The 18,830-nt window shown below is 36.6% G+C and overlaps 2 protein-coding genes across 13 annotated transcripts in view; both read left to right on the forward strand.

The window, feature by feature from the left end:
- The window catches only part of LOC142345650 (uncharacterized), a 73,906-nt gene that overhangs the window by 31,147 nt on the left and 23,929 nt on the right, over positions 1-18,830 (forward strand). The gene's annotated exons all lie outside the window — the stretch shown is intronic.
- On the forward strand, positions 3,778-18,462 carry LOC142345600 (uncharacterized). 11 transcript variants are annotated; one of them, XM_075397776.1, is made up of 4 exons: positions 3,778-3,990; positions 4,755-5,012; positions 17,191-17,540; positions 17,882-18,462. In XM_075397776.1, the coding sequence occupies exons 2-4, from the start codon at positions 4,985-4,987 to the stop codon at positions 18,287-18,289; spliced, it is 786 nt and encodes a 261-aa protein (XP_075253891.1). In that variant the 5' UTR covers positions 3,778-3,990; positions 4,755-4,984; the 3' UTR covers positions 18,290-18,462. The 11 variants fall into 11 exon arrangements, with proteins under 11 accessions (XP_075253891.1, XP_075253909.1, XP_075253858.1 ...); XM_075397794.1 differs by having other exon boundaries at positions 4,797-5,012; XM_075397743.1 differs by having other exon boundaries at positions 3,778-3,954; positions 4,687-5,012.

Raw genomic sequence — 18,830 nt, forward strand, 5'->3', positions numbered from 1 at the left:
CAAATTTAGTCCTCAGGCTAATAGCTTCTAGAGTTTTAGTAATGATTTTTTGTTTAGTTTGAATATTTTTGTTTCTCCACTTTTGAGATTTTTTGTCGTTTTGGTTGGCAGTGTTCATGTGATCTGCTGGTCAGGTCTAGTAGTTTTGTGTTTTCTATTCAGTTCTTTGGATTGAATTTCAGGACTTATTGTGCTATGTTTTAATGTTTCCCGCCCCGAAATTACGTAAAATAATTGCGCCTTTCTTATTGTGACCCAGCTATAATCATAATTACTACTAATAATAACATACCATAATGCACACTTTGATTTTGTGGCGATGATAACATGGGAAAACTCAATTCATGCAATGTTTCGTAGCCCCCTGTGAATTGTACCCAGTAGTCGGGGGTCTTTCCCGTTATAGCTCTCCTTCCAAGTTTGAGAAAAAGTTCTGATCAAATTTAAGCGTTCCGCAAGCTGAGCAATGTCGACTTGTAACGTATTCTCAATTATTACGGCACCCATCTTTACATCCGCCGAGAAATGCATTTCTATGCATTGGATACTCTCTATGCATTGCAGTAACAATGACCCGATTTTTTTTAAAATTCAATACAGTGCTCACCATTGACACGTAAAAAAATGGGTCTTTCCCACTATTGCCGCCCATGAAATTACACCCCCATTATGGTATATTTAATATGATTGGGGGGCCTATAGGTTATCTGACAATTAAGGTGGGGAGATATAACAAAAAAGACTACATTGGGGTGCATGCTCCATCCTGTCAGGGGGCACTAGGTTCCTCGGGCCGCTAAAATGTTTACTCTAACATATGCCTAAAGGACAGTTGGACGTATACTTGAATGCAGTAGTGTTGACATAGTTGCATCTTTTCCGTTTGTGACCCCCCAGCTCAGTGGGTGCATAGTATTTTTATAATATGCATATTATTTGTTTCTCATAATTATTTACTAAGTAACCGCGAGTGCTCTCCAACAGAGGGGTGCATAAAATAATGGGGGGGCACGAATGAACAAGATCCAAATAATCAAAGACGCCAAGATCCCGTTCATCTGTACATTAATTGTAGTTTTTGTCTATTTTATTATCTACCTATACACTTAAGAAAAATCTAAACACAAAGGTGGCATTGCGTTCGTCATCTTTAATGCTTGCTTGAATGTCAACGAAGACTGAATATAACAGCATCTGTCCTTCTTTTACTTTTAATCTGTCAAAAGAAATTTAACAGATTACAAAATTTTTTTCTGTGTACGGCTTTGCGTGATCCAGATCAACATATAACATTGTTCTCGGCCACTTCCTAAAAACATTTTTTATAAGCGAAATTTTGTTTTGTTATAAAACAAAGTATTCATATACAGTTTCTATGTTAAAATTAATTTTTGCAAAAACTGGCATTCCAAGTTGATTCAATCAATGAAAAAGCTGAAACAAAACAGCCAAACACTTAACTACACAAGTTCATACAAATCTTTTGGCCAAAAAGTCAATTTCTGCTGTTTTGGTTGTTGAAGCAAATGCATTCAAACAACTGCGATAGCCTATATATAAAAGAAAAAGGTACGATGAATTCTTTTAGCTGAAATTGCAAAATCAGATTGAGTGCTTGGAATTAAAATGAAATTTTTCAAAACCATCTTGCTACTTTTATGGAAAAACGTTTATGAAGAAAAGATTTTTAACATTTTTAAAAATTTTCGAAAACTGAAGTTTCTCTTGCGGTTCATTTTTTAAGAAAAAAAACAGACAGATAAACTGACTATCTATCACGCAGTACCAATATATTAGGAACAAGCTATTCTTGCTCGATTGCCAGGATCAATTATTGGCAAAAAATATCCTTTTTTTATTGGCTGATTAAGTCGAGAACTTCGGTTAGCTAATTGTCATAAAAATTTATATTAGAAAAAGTAGCGTGAAATAAGTTTAGCATGTTTCTTGGAGTGTTTGCGTACTATTGATTTACGACTATTATGGTATAATTACGGTCATGTCGGTTCTATACGTTATTTAACCACTAAGCGTTGGGAAGCTATAAAAAGAAGGAGGCGGAAATGCTCTGTCTGTGTTGTATTTTTTTATTTGAACACTCTATTTCAGTGTTGTAAGAGGTCAACCTAATATATATGCAATAATAGCAGCTTCTCTTAGGGTTTGTCAATAATTTGCCAAACAACACACAGGAGGGACAACGTAATTGATCAAATAATAGAGTAAAATTGAACGTGTAAGTGTATATAAAACTACTGTTTTTGAACCTGTAGTGATAACAAATGATTAAAACGAGACCAAAAGCCACGTCGCGAGATACCATTAATAGCGAAGAGAAAATAATAACATAATACAAGAATTATGAGACAGATCAAATAACAGAAAGGTTTATTACCATTTTTTTCATTTTGCACAAATGGTCAATTTTGCTCGCATAACTGTGATATTATTGGACACAAAATTCCTAACACATCTGTAAATTAAGTGTATATTAGACAGTGACATAACAATTGAGACGCATGACTGTGTCCATTAAAAGAGTGTGAAAAGTTCATTCAAACTTTTACCCGATAAGTTTCTAAGCAAATCAGCTTTTTTTAACTGAATTGAACACAAATCCTGAGCTATTCAGAGTGAATTAGTGAAATTTTGAGTAGTATTGTTCATCAGGACAAGTTCTTTAGAGCAAGCTAAATTTTCAGCAAACGATGATAATTGCGGGTAAAGAACGTGCCTCCGCGGCCCGTGAGACTTGGTATAAATTTCTTATCACCGAGCTACTGATCGGCTTGACATGCTTAATTTGAAAATTATTTCGGGTAGCATTATACTATTAGCCTTTTTCCAGTGTCCGCACTTTCAGTTCAGTTCCAGTTTCAGCATTCTTTAACGTTGACATTGTATTACGTCGTCATAGTTATAAGTACTCATCTCATATAAGAATACTGCTGTTCGACGTATCGAGTGTTTAAGGGATTGAAACGAGGCCGAAGGCCAGAGAAAACTTTAAAAACAAGCGTTGAAAACAGTAGTCTAATAAGCATAAATTACGCGTTGCGCGAATTTTCAAGTTTGTTTGCCTGCTTTTTGTATGCACTAATAGCTGTTTTGCGAAAGAAAAACTATTCATTGGCACTGAGAATTACGTTACTTGTCCCACAAAGTACCTGTTCATACTACGTAATATTGAATAGTTGACATAATAGCCATTATTATTGCACAGTTGACGTAAGAGGTGCTGTATTATTGGATCGATGACGTAATTTTCAGTGTTAAACATCAGTTTTGCTCGTAGTTTTGCTCTATTAATGTATACAAAAATCACTCACATCTGTATATTAATCGATAGAAATTTAGCCCTATGTCCACTTACCATCCTCAAAAGGTGTTCAAATTTGATGCCAAGTCAAAAATCTGTACTGTAAGGTGTATTTTTTGAAGCTAGTTGATTCGCTAAAGGTCAGAAGGTCAGTACGATTTATAGCTAATTCAGTTTTTACATAGAGAATGCGAGCCTGTAACAATGCTCCCAACCTCCCTTTGAACCACACGAACAAGTTAAACATAACCAAGGCACAATGTAATCCAGCCCTGTAGTCCCCGTGTCCTATTGAGGTTACTTCTGTCGTAAAAGCAAAACTTGAATTATAATAACTTCAAGAACTTGGGCTTTAGTTTAAAGTTTAAAGCGCAGGGCATTAACAAAACTGATCCAGCATTAAAAACTGATCCATTAAGTGGTCAATGAAACAGTGATTTTTAACTAGAACTCACTAATTCTATCCGATCTAACTATACGATATGGATGTTTAATTTTTCTTTCTGAAAGAACGCGGTAACAATTCAGAATTTCGATTTAATCATACATTCTGCTTTCACTATTCTTAGTTACGTTTTATTTAATTGTCCTCTTGTCCTCTAGTCCGTGTTATACTATCCTCGTCAGAACTGGATGTTAATAACCTTGAAAGATCCAAAATGCCGTCAAAAGTTAATGATGCAGATCTACTTTTCCCGTTTGTCCCCCTCCCCCCTGTTGTGGCCCCCATCATTTGCAACCACAGGAGCAGGTGCCATTTGTTTTATATTTGTTTTCTTTGTACTTGCGCGTGCTCTGCAATTCCGGGTGGGGGGGGGGGGGGGGTGGGGAGGAGGGGCACAAACGGGGAAAATGTGCATAACTTTGTTTGTGAAGAACTGAGTGCCAAAATTGCTAGCCTAGTTTTCAGAAAAAGTCATCGACTTCCAGCGCAAATCTTTTTCCACTGTTAAGGTCTATGAGATTCTGATCATTCTTAGAAAGTTTCTATCCAAAAATTTAAAGTTCAAGTTTATTTTCAGAGTAAAAATTTCTGAATCTTTGACACTGAAAACCATTCCAATATAATTACTTTTACCGATTGATTTCTCAAAATCAAATTTAATGATTTTTCCAATATATGCAATTTCTTGACTTATATGATAGATCTTGGGATCTCAAGATCAGATCTTCTTAGCAGGATCATGCCATATTTTAAATTTTCAAGATAAATAATGTATTCTTGATAAGAATATGCCAACATTAACAAATTTTTGAAGTTTTTGCAAACCTCTTGCAAACTCGGTCATATCATAATGTTTTCTTACCAACAATGTCATCAAGATTGTATGTTGTCATAAAGAATATTATAAGGAAATATTTCAAAGTTATTAGATACAATAAAAGTGATTTCTGCTAGCATTAGTTATTTCCGTTGCAGTGGTAGTTTACACAGGTTTCTCTAATAATCAATATAGATTTACATCTTTTGCATTAGATATTTATTGGAACACATTAGTTTGAACAGACAAACGTTTATTCACGGCGATGGGGATATTATTCACGGGGATATATACTTTCTCAACCATTTGCTGTGTGGACCAATTTTTACATGGACAGTGAACAAATTAATTTTCACGGAAAACAGGTTGGCGGTGTTTTATGAGTTGAACTATCTTACTTGTGATGAATCGTCTTTTTTGCGACTCTTGGGGTATAATTACATCATATCAACTAACAAAAAAATTTTAAATTTAAACCAATAAATTGTCAGAACTCAACGTAACTTGAGGTAAGTAATTTTGGATCAAAACTTGTTCGAGTTTGAAAGCATAACTTCTTGATTGCAGGTTTAGATCTTTTCTGTTCTTTTCTGTTTTCGCCCTACAACACCCCCCCCCCACCTACACACACACACACACACACACACACACACACACACACACACACACACACACACACACACACACACAAACACACACACTCTATATAACCAGTCTGTTTGCACCACAAATATGTACTTTTTCTCTTCAGAGGTCCCTTATTTTAGTCAAAACAAATTGCCGTCACAAGTACAACAAGATTGGAAGGATTTTTTTTCCAGTTGTCAAAAAATTAGTGCCATGAAGCTATTCATATAAAAATAAGCCCAAAAATAGTAAAAAAAACACACACTAATCTTTGTCTGCTTACAAAGTAAAGCTTAACTACCCTAAATGTCTTACTTCAAAACTTCGAGCTGCACAAAGCTAGAAAAGATCCGGAGGTTTAAGGTGACCTAAAGGTAACAGAGTCCTCAAAAAATTTAGAGCGGTAGTGTCAACTGTAGAAAGCATAAGAATAAACTCAATAGAAATTTCATAACCAGATAGCGCTAGTTAAATCAGATAATTTAGTTCAAGTTAGACAAGTTAATTAGGTGTTTGAAATAAGCGTTCTTTCGTAAAATGTTATTGTTTCGAAGGCGCCAGAGAGGGTAGTTGAGTGATATCTCTTAAACAAACAAATTGATGAACAAATGCATATTGAGCTGTCGTATATTTTGATTAATTAGCAAAGTTGTATTTGAGCATCAGGCCAAAGTCGAAGTGAGGGATTTAAATTTAGATGAAAACTAGAGAGCGATGATTTGAAATGAACTAGATATTTTGATCAAAAAGGGAATTTCAATTTTGAACCAAATTAAAGTGTGATTTTGAATTTGCAAAATTATTGGCAACTCCAAACTTGGTATACACTCAACTTTTTAAGTTATATTCATCATTGGAATCTGAAAATTTGTGGAGATGTTGCCCTGATGATTGTCCATATATAATAGGGATGCGCGGTATGTTACACCTTTTTGATCTCAGTTATTTAAGTAGAGTTTTGTTAATTTAGAGTAAATAAAAATGCAATTTATCAGTTTTTCGAAATACCACCAAGCCGATGTTTCCCGCCCCCCCCCATGGAGGTTATATTAAGCGGGCGTTTACCAAATTTTAATGGCATGTACACCCAATGGTCCTCTCAGGCTGGTATACCCTTCGGGCCAATCCGACCACCCAACTCCGAGTTATTAGCACCGGAAGTGGTGTGATTTGAAGGTTTTTGATATTTTGAATGGAAAATTGACTGTTCGAGTATGATACACGGGGACTAAGGGTTGCAATGGGTATTAAGTCCAGAGTAATGTAGCACATGATCATGGGAAGGGTTTAGGAAGTTGTGGGAGAAACTTATTAGCATTTTGAAATAAGAATAGGCAGTTTTCACTAAAAATAGTTAACACTGAAATTGAAATAGTAATTTCTCTAAAAGTTGAAGTCGGATTGACCTGAAATTTGGGAGGTAGACTAATTTGGGTATGGGGAATCCGATTTTGAGGTCGGATTTGACCCCACACCAACCTGCACGGAACTAGCGCACGCCCGTGCTGCGGAACGTAAAATTTGAATTGCTCGTGGAGTATTGTTAGTAGCCCTATTATTTTTGGAGGGTTAGTGTAACTTTTCAAGGGCTTTCGATTGGTGATAATTTCATTCCCAAATTCCGACCGTAAGTCGGTGCTTCGGGACGACCCGAGTGCCGAAAACCGGAAATTGGCCTTTTTGAGCGGCCGAATGACTTTGTAATGGTATTAATATGATAACCTGAGACAATTAGTGACAAAAAATAACCACCCCGGTCAATTTTGACGAACTCGGATTTTTCGGGTTTCGGCACCCACGACTCGTTAAAAATTTTCAAATTGCAAACGACTCCCAACGGCTGATCCGTTGGTCATGAAACTTGGCAGGCAAGTTGGTGGCACCCTATAGTTACTAAAAAATTTTACCCGAAGACGTTTTGACCACTACTTCGCAAGTTATTAAGTTTCGAAATTTGGGGTCATCCGGGAGGTTGATGAAAAGTGTGCGCGGTCATTGCTCGTGTTCTATTGGGAGTTAGTTGATAAAAATTGGTGAGTAGGTGTAACTATGGTAGGACTTTTCACGCCAATGGTTATTTTTTTACCCAAAGTGACCCTTCATCCTTGACGATTGACCCCTGATTGACCCCTAGAGGTGAAATTTTGGGCTTTTAGAAATGTTAGAATTTTAGGTATGTATAATTAGAGGGAATTGCATGAAATGATTTCAAGATTGGAAATAACAATTTCTTTTGGTCTTTGATTTAGGGTTGAGTTTGGTTATTTATTCAACACGTGATTTTTGACAGGGATTGATTGCAGCTAATTAATTTTATAGCGGAAATAGAGGTATAAGAATTTTTCAGAGCAACTTTCAATGTTTACTAAGCGAACACTGATTGACATGTCAAGCACAAAAATGCGATAAAGCGGAGTGGGTTTGTTTACATATGAGTCCAAAGGTCGTTTACTTAAGATAAGGAGAATGTTGAACAATGGTTGGTAGCAGTTGAATGACAGAGCATAATTTGCTATTGGTTTGTTTGCATAGCAAACAAAGCCCTCCTACGGAATGTGACAGATTGCAAGTGTAAGTTGCAATGTTTACTTAAGAGATTAAGGTTTGTTTGCTTAAGATAAGAGCGTATTTGTAGAGTATAAATTGAAGTAACACATAGAGAGAGGCAGATTTTGGAGTTTTTGGGAGGACTTCAGAAGTTTGGATTCGCACAAGCGAGAGATAGTAGTTGGTTTAGTGGGACTAAACTGTAAAAGATAGTGTGAAAAGCAGGGAAGAGATTGAGAGTGGGATTGAACTCTGGAAGTTTGTAGTTGCTACACCAGTTTGGATACTGTGAGTTGTTTTGATTTATTTCATTTGGGAAGTGAACCACGGATATTGGCATTATTATTGTAATTACTATTATAAATTGTCTTGAATTTATCTTTTCCATCGATGTGCAAGTAATTTTTTTACACACGTTATCCATATAACTAGAATTGATATTACGAGCCCCATTTTGAATTAAATTATTTCAAGGCAATCTAATTTGCGACAGCTTACAAGAGTGGAAGAGGGGAAAACGCAGAGTAACAAAGTAACGCTTGCTTCACCAATTCAAAACCTTTGGTTTATTTTATTTGATCGATCTTCTGGGCGACAGATCCCCCTCACTGTTGGCCTAGTTAGAAATTCAGAAGACGACAGTGGCGCTCCTGGGTGGGCTCCGTTTCTTTGTTACTTTTTGCTGTGGATTATTTTATGATTATTTGGAGAGCGTGCGATATTTTTGTCGAAGAAATTGCTGAGAGCACAACGAAATTTGACTTAAATTTGCGATTTGTTTATCAGGAGACTTTGATTATGTTTGGTTATCAATTGGTGAAGCGTTTTCCTTCACCAGGCTACGAAGTTTGGGAGGATTGGCGTGAACATTATTTGAGCACCGGCTTGAAGTTGGGATGGACGGAAGAAGAGATGATGAAGTGGTTGCCTACAAAATTGTGTGGGTGGGCCTTGAATGCAGTAAGTGATTTACCAAGAGGTTATTGGCGGTCGACTCTAGAGAAGCAAGCATGGACACTGACCGAGACGTTGTATCAGTTTGACATTCGATTGTCTGACAATCCACTTTTTTATGAGCGAAGCTACAGTTTGTTTATTAGAGGGAAAGCGGGAAATAGGGTGGAATTCAGTGGAACCAGTGATACTGCAGATCAGAGAACGCGACAGCAGTGTTCTCAAAAACAGGTGGTTGATACAAGAATTAGCCTTGGCATTTCTTTAATTGATCAATTTCGGCAACTTGGTAGAAGTTCTGAAGGGTTTGGCATTAGGTCCAGCTGTGGTCTGTTAAGAAGAGGAGCTTTCGGTAAAGATTCGTCTGGAGAAGTGGAAGATATGAGCATTGCTGAGAGTGGTAGTAGAATAAGAATTCCAGGTGACGGCGATGAAGTGCAAACTGTAACTGAGGCAGAGTTTACGGAGGAAGTTTGTGTTCAAATAAATCAGGAAATTTATAGAGCAGCGCTGAGCGAATATGAAAACAGTGGCAACGGGGAATTTCCGACAAAAGAAAAAATCGTTGAGCGGAGAGTTGAGTCTTGTGGAACAGCTGAGCATCATGCTGTGGAAAAGGATTATGTACAGTCACCAGATCCTGATGAGCTAAGCGATGAACAGTCGGAAGATGATTATTTTTTTGAAGATGTTTTGGATACAGATTTTTCGGATGTAGAGGAACTGGATGTTAACGAAGCGAGGAGCGAGACAAGTTTTGCTGGGAGTTTGGACTCAGTTGCATGCGATAATGTAAATGCAATAGCGAGCAATTTTTGCGGTGGTGTCAAAGCTAGCAGAAACGATATGCTGGGAGCCTGGGCCTTGATGGAGTTAAAGACAGGAGGTTTGGACCAGGAGTTCTGCGATACCGCACACGTGGCTGATGAGACACAAATGTGTACAACTGAGTGCACTGTGGATACTTTGGAGAATAGCACAAGTTCAGGAGGAATTGATCAGCAGTTAGTGTCTGAAACACAGAAGGGCCAAAACGATAAAGCAGCAGGTGACCGAAGTAGCTTCGCACAGTTGGGAAAGGAGCTAGAGAAATGGGTGCAATCGCAATTGAGTGAAAGTCAGCTTAATAGTAGTGTTTTGGTCGAACCAACGGATGAGCATCAAGGGGACAGTGTTGGAGTTGACGGAACAGGGAAATTTGATCAGAAGTCAATGGCTACAGTGTTGCAGAAATGGGTTCATGATGATCAACAGCCTAGGAGGGAGGACTCTAGACGGTTTTCGATGGAAGTTGAGCAGAAAGTGGAGAGAAGGATTGCATCACGATATCCAGAGATTGCAAGGATGTTGCTGGAAAACCGATCATTAAGCCGGAAGGAGAAGTGGAGCCGTTTGGAAGCGTCAAGACAGCAGCCATGGCTGGATTACAGGAGAAATGATAGCTACAGTGGAAGAAGAGTTGGTCATCCATTCAAGCATCAGAGGAAGAAGGTTTTCGTGTACAGGTGAACGAGTGTATGATGAGAGGGACGTTGACAGCTAAGTTATTAAAGCCTTTTTACCCAATTGTTGTCTATATTGTTTTAATCCTTTTTATCAGGACAAATTGATCAAGCACTATAGTTGTAGGGAATTTTTTTTCTAAAAAAGATGATTTAGGGAAATGTGTAGTTTTGGTAGATCTATTTTTAGATTTGATTTTTTAAGTGATTTTATGGTTCCCAGGGAGGATGTATGTCAAAGGCAATAGAGTTCGATCAAGAATCAATGTTGATGAGTTAGGTAGAATATGTTAAAATGTCGAAATGCGAAAATGTTTTCAAATCTGATTTAATCAAACGCTATTCAAATTTTGGTGCAGTTAGTTTATATTAATCCGGAGCTAAATATAAGTGGTTCACTTCACTAGATCGACTATGGTTAAAGTACGTAGGAGTAAGTTAATCGGGTCAAAGGATAAGGCTTTGCAATTATTCGGGAGAATAATAATCTAGGAGGGAGGAGTGTAGAAAGCATAAGAATAAACTCAAAAGAAATTTCATAACCAGATAGCGCTAGTTAAATCAGATAATTTAGTTCAAGTTAGACAAGTTAATTAGGTGTTTGAAATAAGCGTTCTTTCGTAAAATGTTATTGTTTCGAAGGCGCCAGAGAGGGTAGTTGAGTGATATCTCTTAAACAAACAAATTGATGAACAAATGCATATTGAGCTGTCGTATATTTTAATTAATTAGCAAAGTTGTATTTGAGCATCAGGCCAAAGTCGAAGTGAGGGATTTAAATTTAGATGAAAACTAGAGAGCGATGATTTGAAATGAACTAGATATTTTGATCAAAAAGGGAATTTCAATTTTGAACCAAATTAAAGTGTGATTTTGAATTTGCAAAATTATTGGCAACTCCAAACTTGGTATACACTCAACTTTTTAAGTTATATTCATCATTGGAATCTGAAAATTTGTGGAGATGTTGCCCTGATGATTGTCCATATATAATAGGGATGCGCGGTATGTTACACCTTTTTGATCTCAGTTATTTAAGTAGAGTTTTGTTAATTTAGAGTAAATAAAAATGCAATTTATCAGTTTTTCGAAATACCACCAAGCCGATGTTTCCCGCCCCCCCCCATGGAGGTTATATTAAGCGGGCGTTTACCAAATTTTAATGGCATGTACACCCAATGGTCCTCTCAGGCTGGTATACCCTTCGGGCCAATCCGACCACCCAACTCCGAGTTATTAGCACCGGAAGTGGTGTGATTTGAAGGTTTTTGATATTTTGAATGGAAAATTGACTGTTCGAGTATGATACACGGGGACTAAGGGTTGCAATGGGTATTAAGTCCAGAGTAATGTAGCACATGATCATGGGAAGGGTTTAGGAAGTTGTGGGAGAAACTTATTAGCATTTTGAAATAAGAATAGGCAGTTTTCACTAAAAATAGTTAACACTGAAATTGAAATAGTAATTTCTCTAAAAGTTGAAGTCGGATTGACCTGAAATTTGGGAGGTAGACTAATTTGGGTATGGGGAATCCAATTTTGAGGTCGGATTTGACCCCACACCAACCTGCACGGAACTAGCGCACGCCCGTGCTGCGGAACGTAAAATTTGAATTGCTCGTGGAGTATTGTTAGTAGCCCTATTATTTTTGGAGGGTTAGTGTAACTTTTCAAGGGCTTTCGATTGGTGATAATTTCATTCCCAAATTCCGACCGTAAGTCGGTGCTTCGGGACGACCCGAGTGCCGAAAACCGGAAATTGGCCTTTTTGAGCGGCCGAATGACTTTGTAATGGTATTAATATGATAACCTGAGACAATTAGTGACAAAAAATAACCACCCCGGTCAATTTTGACGAACTCGGATTTTTCGGGTTTCGGCACCCACGACTCGTTAAAAATTTTCAAATTGCAAACGACTCCCAACGGCTGATCCGTTGGTCATGAAAATTGGCAGGCAAGTTGGTGGCACCCTATAGTTACTAAAAAATTTTACCCGCAGACGTTTTGACCACTACTTCGCAAGTTATTAAGTTTCGAAATTTGGGGTCATCCGGGAGGTCGATTAAAAGTGTGCGCGGTCATTGCTCGTGTTCTATTGGGAGTTAGTTGATAAAAATTGGTGAGTAGGTGTAACTATGGTAGGACTTTTCACGCCAATGGTTATTTTTTTACCCAAAGTGACCCTTCATCCTTGACGATTGACCCCTGATTGACCCCTAGAGGTGAAATTTTGGGCTTTTAGGAATATTAGAATTTTAGGTATGTATAATTAGAGGGAATTGCATGAAATGATTTCAAGATTGGAAATAACAATTTCTCTTGGTCTTTGATTTAGGTTTGAGTTTGATTATTTATTCAACACGTGATTTTTGACAGGGATTGATTGCAGCTAATTAATTTTATAGCGGAAATAGAGGTATCAGAACTTTTCAGAGCAACGTTCAATGTTTACTAAGCGAACACTGATTGACATGTCAAGCACAAAAATGCGATAAAGCGGAGTGGGTTTGTTTACATATGAGTCCAAAGGTCGTTTACTTAAGATAAGGAGAATGTTGAACAATGGTTGGTAGCAGTTGAATGACAGAGCATAATTTGCTATTGGTTTGTTTGCATAGCAAACAAAGCCCTCCTACTGAATGTGACAGATTGCAAGTGTAAGTTGCAATGTTTACTTAAGAGATTAAGGTTTGTTTGCTTAAGATAAGAGCGTATTTGTAGAGTATAAATTGAAGTAACACACAGAGAGAGGCAGATTTTGGAGTTTTTGGGAGGACTTCAGAAGTTTGGATTCGCACAAGCGAGAGATAGTAGTTGGTTTAGTGGGACTAAACTGTAAAAGATAGTGTGAAAAGCAGGGAAGAGATTGAGAGTGGGATTGAACTCTGGAAGTTTGTAGTTGCTACACCAGTTGGGATACTGTGAGTTGTTTTGATTTATTTCATTTGGGAAGTGAACCACGGATATTGGCATTATTATTGTAATTACTATTATAAATTGTCTTGAATTTATCTTTTCCATCGATGTGCAAGTAATTTCTTTACACACGTTATCCATATAACTAGAATTGATATTACGAGCCCCATTTTGAATTAACTTATTTCAAGGCAATCTAATTTGCGACAGCTTACAAGAGTGGAAGAGGGGAAAACGCAGAGTAACAAAGTAACGCTTGCTTCACCAATTCAAAACCTTTGGTTTGTTTTATTTGATCGATCTTCTGGGCGACAGATCCCCCTCACTGTTGGCCTAGTTAGAAATTCAGAAGACGACATCAACTTTAAAATGTTCAGGTAAATTCAGCACTTGAGATATTTAAAATCTTTCTACCTTTTTCGAGGAAACCAGAAATTTGTGAATAAATGAAGAATTTAATCGAATGAGCTGCTTGTGTACCTAACACAGAATCTTGTATTTCTGACTAAAGTCAAATTAATTGCTCTCAAACTAAATTTGGACCAAATATATTTGTCTTGTGGTCTATTTTCAAGCAATTTTCTGCTTGACAGATATTATCATCTGACTCAGTTGATTTTTCGTCCGCAAAAACTGGACAAATTGTTGGCGCTCCGAGGGCATTAAGCGGCCGAGGATCTTAGAGACTTACGCCTTGCTAGCGACTAATTATGTGATTGACTTAAACTGTTTTTAAGGACAATTTCATGATGTAAAAAGCGGATCTCCATCTCGAAGGTTTGACCCTCTCAGTCATCCCTACTCCCCCAACACTCCTCCCGTCCAAACTCCAGTAGGCGATTTGAACCCCTTCATCCAGCCCTCCAAGCCCTAACCCCATCCCTATCGCAATTTTTTTATTTACCAAGTTTCTGAATTCTGACTTTATAAAAGATAATTATTTTTTGCCTGGCCATATCTACCTTTCATTTTAAATGTTTGAGCGTGTGTGTGTGTATGTCGTTTCTAATTGCAGTGATCCTGTGTTCACGTGTAAAATAATTTTTATCAAAATCAGCAGATATGTGTAAGTTAGTTTTTATTAATGAGGCTTTCATTTATAGGTGCTTTCATTTTTTTAATTTAATGGTAGTTATAATTTTTGAAAAACAAGTCCGCAAAATATTAAACTCAAACAGTTGACTACTACAGTATCTGTAGTACTTAATAATAAAAACTAAAACACTTACGTGCACATTTTAAATTGCCGAAAGTCTGCAGTACCAGAAAAAAAAAATACTATAACTTGCTACTTAGTCAAACGTTTGACTTCGATTGACTTTCGTCATTTTAAAACGTGGAAATTGTGATGTGATGGACAGTCTAATTTATTGATTGATCATACAACCCGTCATCAAGAGAAAATCGAGTAATATTTCATTCCGAAGCGTTAATGAAAACAAAAAAAAACAGGACAAGGAAAACAGTTCCTTGCGCTCCTGTACTATCAAAGAGGAGTGCCGAGTGGCAAAAAAAATTTATAAATCATGCGCATATTCAAGCTCTTTGTAGCAAATAATATAAAAAAATTTTGAAAGCGTTTTAAGTCTTCAATGATTAGTCCTATTCAAAAACAGCAGGATTGCAGCAAATTTTTCCAACATTTCCTTCCCATCATCTGTCTAATGACTGTCAACCAAATTTTTCCGCAATTATATTAGTTTTGTGGTGTTATTTGCGACTTCTGCTTGACCGATTTTTTTGTCTAACCCTTTTGACTTTTTGCCCTCAAAATCGGGATAAACTGGTAGGGCCAGGGGGCGTTAAGTTCTCTTAGCGGCTCTCAGCTTACTATGCTCTCACCAAAACTTTTGGAGGCCTAAATGCCTGATGTGAAGGCAGCCCTTAGAGTTTCGCGCATTGGGTGAAACTATTGCAACAAGTTTTGAGCTTGATAAATCTGACTTCCTCGAGAACATAGAAAAGATTTTAGATTTTTTGTCAGCTTTTAAAAATTTCTTATTCCTAAATACAAAAATTTGTTTTAAAAATTCTATTTCCCGTTCATATCAAAACAAAACTATTAAAGGTGCTGAAAAATGCTTCTGATAGGGTAGATTTCACAGTGGTTTCACAAAAGAAATTGAAAACCAGCATCTTCTCATTTTTTTGTCTAACGACCACTTTTTATTAATTGACTATGAAAAATACAAACAAATAATTGTATATGTTCAATGAGCGATTGATTTGATATTCAATAACAAATTTTCCACAGTTACGTATCAGAAAACGGAAAAGGAGATTGCTCAATAGAGAATTTCTTCGTCAGGATTTTTGGTTTTTCTTTAATTTAATGGTAGTTATAATTTTTGAAACACAAGTCTGCAAAATATTAAACTCAAACAGTTGACTACTACAGTATCTGTAGTACTTAATAATAAAAACTAAAACACTTACGTGCACATTTTAAATTGCCGAAAGTCTGCAGTACCAGAAAAAAAATGCTAGAACTTGCTACTTAGTCAAACGTTTGACTTCGATTGACTTTCGTCATTTTAAAACGTGGAAATTGTGATGTGATGGACAGTCTAATTTATTGATTGACCATACAACCCGTCATCAAGAGAAAAGCGAGTAATATTTCATTCTGAAGCGTTAATGAAAACAAAAAAAACAGGACAAGGAAAACAGTTCCTTGCGCTCCTGTACTATCAAAGAGGAGTGCCGAGTGGCAAAAAAAATTATAAATCATGCGCATATTCAAGCTCTTTGTAGCAAATAATATAAGCAAAATTTTGAAAGCGTTTTAAGTCTTCAATGATTAGTCCTATTCAAAAACAGCAGGATTGCAGCAAATTTTTCCAACATTTCCTTCCCATCGTCTGTCTAATGACTGTCAACCAAATTTTTCCGCAATTAAATTAGTTTTGTGGTGTTATATGCGACTTCTGCTTGACCGATTTTTTTTGTCTAGCCCTTTTGACTCTTTGCCCTCAAAATCGGGATAAACTGGTAGGGCGCGTTAAGTTCTCTTAGCGGCTCTCAGCTTACTATGCTCTCACCAATACTTTTGGAGGCCTAAATGCCTGATGTGAAAGCAGCCCTTAGAGTTTCGCGCATTGGGTGAAACTATTGCAACAAGTTTTGAGCTTGATAAATCCGACTTCCTCGAGAACATACAAAAGATTTTAGATTTTTTGTCAGCTTTTAAAAATTTCTTATTCCTAAATGCAAAAATTTGTTTTAAAAATTCTATTTCCCGTTCATATCAAAACAAAACTATTAAAGGTGCTGAAAAATGCTTCTGATAAAGTAGATTTCACAGTGGTTTCACAAAAGAAATTGAAAACCAGCATCTTCTCATTTTTTTGTCTAACGAACACTTTTTATTAGTTGACTATGGAAAATACAAACAAGTAATTGTATATGTTCAATGAGAGATTGATTTGATATTCAATAACAAATTTTCCACAGTTACATATCAGAAAACGGAAAAGGAGATTGCTCAATAGAGAATTTCTTCGTAAGGATTTTTAGTTTTTCTTTAAAAAAAGATGCAACATGCGACCGAAAACTAACTAGACTGCACGGTATCAATCCGCCACTCTTATATAATTCGTGCTTCAATTAATTATATTGACTGCAATGTATCAAAATTTTTAGTGCTTGATGATCGTTTTCATTGGCTCGTGATAATAGAAAGAGTCTCGAAATTTTTTTCTCAACCAAGAACTCAGTTACGTGTAAGTCTAGCCGCAAAAAAGATACGTAAATGATTTCTAAGAGGCAATAGTTTGTTTTTTTTTATTTCGGGTGAAAATAAGATCATTGATACAGACTTTCTTTGGGTCATGTATTGGTCAAAATTTCTGTGTCCTAATGCGTCATAATGACCAACTATTTTTTATAGTTCGATTATTTGCTTCTCTGGTTCGACTTAATTTAAAATAATTTTCGTCCTAATCTCAACTTTAATGTCGGTCAAAGGTTTGTAACAAAAGTTAGACATTGAAGCTGTTTTCTTCTTGGTTATTTTTAAAAATAATTTAGTTGATATGTTGATTAATTTGACCTTGATACAGGTATTATTATGGGAATCGTAGGCGCTGTGTTTGCTTCCATATCCCTTCTTTTCCTCATTTGCACCTTTTCCCCTCTGGGATACAATTATATTTACAGAAACTGTGTATTCAACGACCCAAGTTTTTGCCCAGAAGACGTGACAACATTCGCGTTGCATATTTTGGGGTGTGTTTTTACCCTGGGTTGTATAACCACGTGGGTTTTCCTTTTAGCTGCAGGGAAGTACAATGAACGAAAATGGCCCCAGATTCTGAACCTATTTATGAATATTGTAACAGCGGCGGTTATTTTGGCAACTGCGGTTATGATAACAATTATTACACCAACGATATCTACAGATGAAGACGATGGAACAAATTTGTTATTAACTAGTATTACTAACTGATTAACAATTAGATAATATGATCTATTGTTATTTTTCATCAAACAACCCAACAAATGACATTTGAATATCAGAAAATCCTGGTCCATTATAATCTATATCTATATAATCAATATTCGTAAGTAAAGAAGATGACAAAAATGATTCAATACATAATATTAAAAGCATAAAAAAAATTACAAAGGCGCAAATTGGTTAAAAAATGACGTGTTCATATATTTTCAGTTTATCAATTACAATTTTCAATCACATACTTCTCTTTAAATAAAGTAGTCCGTTTGTTCCATTGTGACTGAAATGCTTTTGCAGACTTTTTCACGCCGATGAACTATATCTACCAGGGGTTCGCATGGACATCATTCGTTTTCTTCACACCGAATCTTACAATGGCAATCGCAGTGTTCGCTTTTGTTCCACGAAACAACGAGTTATGTTGTGGAGAACCCTATGCCGAACATGGCCTAACTGCAATTCCACCCCCCAATTATCAAGAGTACCCGCCTGCCCAAGAAGCTTACCCTACACCTAGAGCGTATGCTCCTGGACAAGTGTACCCGTATCAGGGATACCCGCAAACTCCGTCACCTGGGTACCCACTGGAAGTGTACTCGCCCCAGGGTTATTCGCCTCATCCAAATTCACCCTATGCGTATCCCAATTATGCGTACCCAGTGCCTCAAGGGTATTCTGGAAGTGGGTACTCCCCAAATGGGTAACAGTCTTTCCAGTGACCTATTTAATCCAAAAGGAAAAACCCGAAAGTGAGCGATCATTCACGACATAAAAGCTGAAGAGACATTTTCCAGTTTGTAAGGCAGAAATTTGATCTCTTAATTAAGAGATGAATAACTAAGGACAAAAGTAATGAACTAAGATTATAAATAGTTTTAAAAAATTTTAATGCTTATTTTTCGTTAAAAAAGTTCTGTCATCATCCTTTGGTCTGAAATAGAAATCAACAGAGGGTATTGTGCCCTATTTCAGTTATTGCCCTCTCTTCCAGTCCCCCCCCCCCCGTTAAAGTGACGCCACACATGCATTTAAATAATAAAACGCATTTTGAATTTTAAAGAAAAAAATTATTTTTATTTTGGGGTAAATATCTCAACAACATTTTTTTAATTTATGGAACGTGTATTATTCATAGCAAAGCTAATTCCCTGTCGTTATGAAAATAGACAAGTGAAAATTGATTCAAAGTACCGCAGAGCAACTCAAAACCTCTATAAAAGAAAAAATGGTTTTGATTGATAAAAC

Source organism: Convolutriloba macropyga, chromosome 1 (assembly GCF_964194025.1).
Source record: "Convolutriloba macropyga chromosome 1, txConMacr16.3, whole genome shotgun sequence".
NCBI lineage: Eukaryota > Metazoa > Xenacoelomorpha > Acoela > Convolutidae > Convolutriloba > Convolutriloba macropyga.

Bases quoted from the DNA above. Each gene is read 5' to 3' on its own strand.
- LOC142345600 (XM_075397776.1), top strand. From the start codon at position 4,985: ATGAATCGTCTTTTTTGCGACTCTTGGG. The intron at 5,013-17,190 runs GTATAATTACAT...ACCTTGATACAG, and splicing joins TCTTTTTTGCGACTCTTGGG to GTATTATTATGGGAATCGTA. The intron at 17,541-17,881 runs GGAACAAATTTG...AATGCTTTTGCA, and splicing joins TATCTACAGATGAAGACGAT to GACTTTTTCACGCCGATGAA.